Raw genomic sequence first — 8135 nt, 5'->3', positions numbered from 1 at the left:
TATCTTCTAATCCCGATGGCTGTATGCATGTATGTATGTATGTATTTTGTGTTTGTGCGTGTGCATGCGCACTTGTGATATATGTGTATATGTTTATACTTGTATATATACATGTAGATGTATGTATATATGTAAATGTATGTATATATACATGTGTGTGTGTGTGTGTACACATGTACACCACCAGAATAATGTACCATTGTCTATTAATAAACTTTTTTTATGAGCAAACTACACCATTTATAGATATCTCAATATTTATAAATGTTATACTTGCTGTACCAGTTATTATTATTATCATCATTATTATTATTATTATTATTTTCTTCTTTTTAATGCATGTGATATTAACAAATATGTTTTCTCCATCTTTTGCCTCCCGTTTTTTAAAGTCTTGTATATCAATTTCAGCTTCCCTGGGTTCTGTCGATTACGGATGCATAACAAAGGAGGTTCTCCTGTAGCTTTTGTTGAATTCCAGGTAGGAATTAGTAACTCATCTTGTCAGTTTATTTCATCTCTTCCATATATTTCTGTTGTTGTTATTTCTGTGTTAATTTTCCAGTTTACATCTTTCTCTGCTACTATTGTATGTTTTGTTTTTGATGGATGGATTTTCAGACAAATGCCAATTAATCACTATTGTATGTAGAAACATATACACGTGCATGTATCCACACATACACACACAGACACACACACACACACACACACATACAAATTATGTATGTATGTATGTATGTGTGTGTGTATGTATGTATATATGTATGTAAATCGACACACAAGCAAACACATATTGTAACTTTTATGGAAATTTATCATAAATGCATGTATGTGTCTATGTATATTGTATGTATATATATATATATGTATACACATATATATGTGTGTGTATGTATATATATATATATATATATATATGGGGGGGGGGGTTATGTATATATATGTGTATGTTTGACTGTATCTGTATATGCACATGTATATATATATATATATATATATATATATATATGTGTGTGTGGTGTGTGTGTATTAATATATTATACATTCTTCATATCTCTTTCCTTTTTTTTCTTGACATTATAATCATTGTCCATGTTTATCATGGGCTCTATTTTTTTATTCTACTTTTTCATTGAATAAGTTTTGTTCATTTTGGAGTTTTTTCTTTTTTTTTTGCGTGTGTCAGCCTATGATAACAAACGCTATAGTTTTCTTCCTTTAGAACATTTATTTAAGATTTCATTTGCCAATGAAGTGATGGATATTTATTATATAAAGTATAACAGGTCGGTTATGGAGCCACATGTGCAATAGTTATTTAAATGAATCCTTTTATATATTGCATGTGTGCACGCACGTGTGTGTGTGATCATTGTTTTTATGCATGTTAATGTTCCCCTTTCCATGCTCACATGGGCCAAATGGAGTTTCATGGAGGTAAATTTTCTACAGCAGGCTAAGCTTCCAGTGCCTAAATCTCACTTGTTTCCGAGAAAGGCAATATTTCACCATGACCAGACATGGAGCACTGGCTCTTTCAAAGTAATGGACGTCACTCTTTTTCCTCCACTCGTCGTCCATAAAAAATTCTGCATTTGTAATACTTTTTTTCGTTCAGCGTCAACAGCCCTTCTTATCTTCTTTTTCCTTGTCCTGTCTTCTACTGTTTACAATTTGTACTGTCGTTACTGTCCTGTTGTTACCATTTTTTACCCCTCTGCGAAAAGATCTCAGAATTTTAATTGATTTGCTTTTCGCAGGAAGGAAAGTTTCTTGTCGAAGATACGTCTCGCTTTTATCCTTTGAAACGTAGAGTAGATAAAAGCTTTAGCGACTGAAGAAGGGGTTTTTTCTTTGTGTTAATTGGTCCTGTATTCTATTTTTTTTGCTGTTTTTAATATATGTCCAGTTCTTTTGTTTGTGTCTATGTTTTCGTTTCTCATGGTGTTCGACGTCCCTTTGGTGTCTGTACTCATATATGCGTGTATATGTACATGTAGAGGTAGGTACGTACATAATGTTTATATATATGCATATGTTCTATTTTATTTATTAATATATATTTATATATATATATATATATGTATATATGTATATATATATATATGTATATATATATATGTATATATATATATGTATATAATATATATGTATATATATATATGTATATATATATGTATATATATATGTATATATATATATATGTATATATATATATGTATATAATGTATATATACATATATATATATACATATATATAATATAATATTAAATAAATAATAAAATAGAACATATGCATATATATAAACATATATGTACGTACCTACCTCTACATGTACATATACACGCATATATGAGTACAGGACACCAAAAGGACGTCGAACACAATGAGAAACGAAAATATAGACACAAACCAAAAGAACTGGACATATATTTAAAAACAGCAAAAAAAAAGAGTACAGGACAATTAACACAAAGAAAAAACCCCTTCTTCAGTCGCTATGGTTTCATCTACTCTACGTTTCGAAGGATAAAAGCGAGACGTATCTTCGACAAGAAACTTTCCTTCCTGCGAAAAGCAAATCAATTAAAATTCTGAGATCTTTCCGCAGAGGGGTAAAAAATGGTAATAAAAACAGGACAGTAACGACAGTACAAATTGTAAACAGTAGAAGACAGGACAAGGAAAAACAAGATAAGATGGGCTGTTAACGCCGAACGAAAAAAAGTATAGCGAACGTGAATTTTTTTTTATGAACGACGAGCGGAGCAAAAAGAATTGTCGTCCATACCTTGAGAGGGCCAGGCCAGAAAAGCAGCAGCGGAAGTCTCATCGCGGGTCAACGACGGGAGGGGGAGAGAGCAAGAGAAAGGGAGAGAAGAAGGGGAATGGCTGCGAGGAAAACCATGAGAATGGAGAGGGGGAGAGAGAGAGTGAAGAATGAGAGAGAGGAAGAGACAAGTTAAGTAGAGGAAAAGGAATCAAGGAATGAAGGCTGAGAAAGGGATGGGACAGAAAGTTAAGAGTGCGCATCAAAGTTAATATCAAGAACAAAACTTGATATAAAGAACAATCTTACTTAAAAAGGGATGCGTGCGTTTTGTATATATAATATATAATAAATAAATATATATGTATATATATAGTATTATATATATATAATATATATATATATATATATATGTATATATATTATATATGTATATATATATATATATATATATATATATATGTATATAGATATATTATGTATATATATATATATATATATATATATATGTATGTATGTATATGTATATATATGTATGTATGTATATGTTATATATGTATGTATGTATATGTATATATATATGTTATATATGTATGTATGTATATGTATATATATATGTATATAATATATTATGTATTTATATGTATATATAATATATATATATGTATATATATGTATGTATATGTATATATATATATATATATATATTATATATATAATATTATATATACATATATATATATATATATATATATGATATATATGTGTGTTATATATATATATATATATTATATATACTCTCTTTGACTTGTTTCAGTCATTTGACTGCGGCCATGCTGGAGCACCACCTTTAGTCGAGCAAATTGACCCCAGGACTTATTCTTTGTAAGCCTAGTACTTATTCTATCGGTCTCTTTTCCCTAACCGCTAAGTTACGGGGACGTAAACACACCACCATCGGGTGTCAAGCGATTTTGCGTGTCACAGACACACAAACATATACGCAGACACACACATATATATATATACATATATACGACAGGCTTCTTCCAGTTTCTGTCTACCAAATCCACTCACAAGGCTTAGGTCGGCCCGAGTCTACAGTAGAAGACACATGCCCAAGGTGCCACACAGTGGGAATGAACCCGGAACCATGTGGTTAGTAAGCAAGCTGCTCACCACACAGCAACCCCACGCATACATAAAGCTGATCTGACAAGCATTTACGCATTGCTAGGGGAGAACGCAGGTCAGGTGGGTGGGCAGGCCACCTTTTTTAGAATGCCTGACACACAGTAAGTGTTTTAAGTGAATACGCAGAAAACAAGCGTACACATGGTGGGCAGGAAAAGCATTTCAAAGATACACTCAAACCTTACGGAAGTGCTTTCAGAGGAACTCCGACACCTGGGAAAGGCAAGCTCAAGACCACCCTAACTGGCATAGCTGCACCAATATAGATGCCGCCTCCTACGAACAAAATATAAAGAGTACAAAGAAAACGTGAGCAGCACAAGTCCAGAACCTTGTTTTCATTCCGAGCAGATCGCCAGGGCCAGCTCTACGGCACAAACTTCCGCGCACGCATCAGCCGGATCGACCACAACCTGGCGTACCATGACCTATCTTTTCCTATAATATATGTTCTGGTTATCGTCGACAACGTTGGATGAAAATTATACACACACACAAACACAAACGCACAACCATTTCTATGTGATTGAGGTTTAAGTACGAAAGGTATAGCCACCAGATTATGAGTGGGAATTATCTCCCTTGTCCAGCTCCGCTTGCGACTATTTTGGGGAGATAATTATCTCCCTTTAATTTCTTAATCTTTCAGTTTTTTTACTTTTTTCCTCCCTTTCTTCAAATTGTGCGCGTGCATAATCCGATGGATTGGGAGAAGCTTATGGAGAGAAATAGCGATTGTCTGAGAATTCTGATCCAGCACAGACCTAATAACACAGTGACGATCGAAATGTGTTGGTGATTCAAAATATAAATATTATAATATACTTCTGAACCAATAATGATAATTCTACTTCCATAGGTACAGGCGTGCTTGTGTGCTAAGAAGCCTGCCTCTCAACCGCATGGCCTTGTGTTCAGTCCCACAGCAAGTGTTTTCTATATATATATATATGGAGAGCGCGAGAGAGAGAGATGTCTATGTGTGTGTGTGTCTGTGCTTGTCCACCCACCACCACTTGACAACCGGTGTTGGTATGTTTACGACTCTGTAACAGCGGTTCGACAAAAATATCGATAGATAGATAGATAGATAGATAGATAGACAGACAGACAGACATTCTTTTATTCTAACCAGCTGTCACCACGCTCGGGAATTCCCCTGACATTTATTTCAGCCTACTTCTCAGAATTTGCTGATTCAGAAAAAAACAGATGCTGCCACTGGTTGCTGGGGCAACGCCTTAAAAGGTTTCAATCGTATGAATTGACACAATTACTTACTCTTTTTAAGCCTGGTACTTTTTTTATCAGTTATTTAGGCTGAAGGGCTAAGTTACGGGTATATAAACAGACCGGCACTAGTTGTCGGGTGGTGGTGGTGGGGGTGGTTACAAAGATACATACATGCATGCATACATATGTACATACATATATACGTACATATAACATACATACATACATACCATACATATATATTATATATATATATATATATATATATATATATATATATATATATAATATATATATACATAATTATTATTATTATGGCTGCCCCCTCGTTATCGAGTATGGCCATTGCACGAAGCTTAACTGTTACTGGTGCTGTGATCGAATGTGACTTTTTAGCCCAGCTAAAGATCTACAATGTCTTGTACAAAATTGGCAGCTAAAACCTTTACTGGTAATAGCCGGCTGTAGTTTTAACTGGGCTTCATGTACCTTTGCATGTCGTTTAAGTCCTCCTGCCGAATTACACTCTCTTCCACATGCCCGACAGATATGATTAGTATGGTGTGTTACACCACCACCAGTGACCAGGTTGTCACTCATCTGTCTCGTTTTATGACTACGAAGATGACTCATGAGTCCAGCTTTACATACATACATACATACATACATACATGCATGCATGCATGCATGCATACATACATACATACATACATACATACATACATACATACATACATACATGTGTGTATGTAGAATGATTGCAGGCGTAACGGTTTTGTAAGAAGTTCTCTTGCCAAATGTGTCTGTGTGCGAACACACACGACGAGCCCTTTCCTTTTTTTTTTCTTTTTCGTCGGGTTTCATCTGCCAAATCTAATCACAAAGCTTTAGCGACCAGGTGCCATAGTAGAAGACACTTATCCAAAGAGCCACTGAGCAGAGCTGAACTTTGTAAAGAAACTTCTTACCTCGCAGCCACACCTGCAACCATGTCGCACAAATTCTCCCTCTCTCTCTCTCTCTCTCTCTCTCTCTCTCTCTCTCTCTCTTTCTCTCTTCTCTCTCTCTCTCTCTCTATCTCTCTCTCTCTATCTATCTATCTATCTATCTATCTATCTATCTATCTATCTATCTATCTATCTATCTATCTATCTATCTATCTATCTCTATCTCTCTCTCATACACACACACACAGAAGAACGCATCACCGACAACATAGACTTGTTCGCAGATGAGGTCTTCCAGTGTCCTAATATAAAACTGTTAAACAAGCTGCTGTCAGTGGGGAATTGGAAGTAGAGACGGAGTTCCTTTGCAACGTCTGCGACCCGTGCGAGCATCATTATGAAAACGATCAAGAAGGAAAACGTGAGAAGACAATTCTAGTCTACAGTACCTCCTGGAAAGATATTAAGAGTTTGCTACTGTATCTAATGGGACCACCTTGATCCACATGATGCTTAAGAACTGAATGCTCATAAATTGCGTACAGTTTTAATTATAGCTACTTCAAGTCTGATCAATTATTTCCCTTAAACGATTTTATAGTTACGGAGTTGTACTTGCATAGCAAGTAACCTGATCTGAGATTGTGTGCTAAAACAAAAACAATTGCAGCGTGGAAGGTGTTAATAAGCGATTTAAAAACACACAAAAACCGTTAAATTAATTTCAACATTTAAATATTTTCGTCGCTTTGAGACCGCGACCTCTTCACTAACAAAATTCGGTGATGCCGCGCAGAATTTTGTCAGTGAACTGGTCGCAGTTTCAAAGCGACGAAAATATTTTGGCAAATTGAATTTAAATATTGAAATGAATCTAACGGTTTTTGTATTTTTAAATGGATTATAAACACCTTCCACGCTGCAATTGATTTTAGAGTTATTTCCCTTTAATTAGCTAACGATTAAGATTTGCATTTTGGATTTCTATACCTTTCTTTGTGTCTTCCTTTCAAATACCGCCAGGTAGAGTTCAATCTTTCGAAAAATAAACACTAGGCAAGTCGTAGTAGACATACAATTCTGTTTAACTTTCCCAGTTTTCCTAAGCCATAGATTAATATTTGCGAATGTATTTTTGTCAATATTTGTGCAAGACCATTTATTGATTAAACAAGTAAACAGGTAGATATTAAATCACTTTCTTTTTCAGTCTATTCAAGTACTTAGATTGATTGGTTGTCCCATATGTTATCTCAAGAAATACAAATCTAGTGACGGTTGTGTGCGTGTGTGTGTGTATGTACATACATGTATGTACTTACAACTATATATATATATATATATATCTATATATATATATATATATATATATATAATATATATATATAAGCATACATACATACGTGTGTATGTTTGTGTACACGTATACATATATACACGTACATACATACGTATAAATATAATTATATATATCGTCATCAATATATTTCTGTTTACAGAGTGTAGTGGGTGCATTTTTGTGACACCAACATTAGTAAGGGAATATTGCTCACTATTCATCAGCTGAAGAAGAGCAGGGTGGAGGTCTTTTTATAGAACCAGCAGAGGGGACAGGGTATGTTGTACACAGTAAATGCAGAGAGTACTCAGTAACGTAATGCTTGTTGATTGAGGAGAGCAAACAGGTAAGGGAGCAATGAGAGCAGAAATGCTAGAATTGGCCGGTTGAGAGGAGGTCAGGCATACAGGAATAAGAGTAGAGAGTGTTCAATAACCAAGGTCATGTATATTTACTAAGGTGATAAAGGAAGGGAACAGAAGAGAGAGAGAGAGAGAGGAGAGGAAAAGATATCAGAAGATCCAAAATAGATGTGTGATTGGGAAGGGCGTGAGAACGAGGGGAAAGTATGGTAGGAAACGACTGGGATATTTGGTGGGGTGCAAGTTGATAGAAGAGTGGTTGCCAATAGTAAGGATGAGTGATGAA

The 8135-nt window shown here is 34.8% G+C and overlaps 1 protein-coding gene across 1 annotated transcript in view; it reads left to right on the top strand.

The window, feature by feature from the left end:
- LOC115231020 (cell wall integrity protein scw1) overlaps window positions 1–8135 on the top strand; it is a 37772-nt gene that overhangs the window by 9659 nt on the left and 19978 nt on the right. Inside the window, exon 4 of the mRNA XM_029801117.2 lies at window positions 389–481. Within this exon, the coding sequence (XP_029656977.1) occupies window positions 437–481 (45 nt within the window). The 5' untranslated portion in view covers window positions 389–436. The remainder of the gene's footprint in view (window positions 1–388; window positions 482–8135) is intronic.

Source organism: Octopus sinensis, unplaced genomic scaffold (assembly GCF_006345805.1).
Source record: "Octopus sinensis unplaced genomic scaffold, ASM634580v1 Contig17164, whole genome shotgun sequence".
NCBI lineage: Eukaryota > Metazoa > Mollusca > Cephalopoda > Octopoda > Octopodidae > Octopus > Octopus sinensis.
Note: the sequence above shows the minus strand (reverse complement) of the source record. Positions and strands in the feature narration are given on the sequence as shown.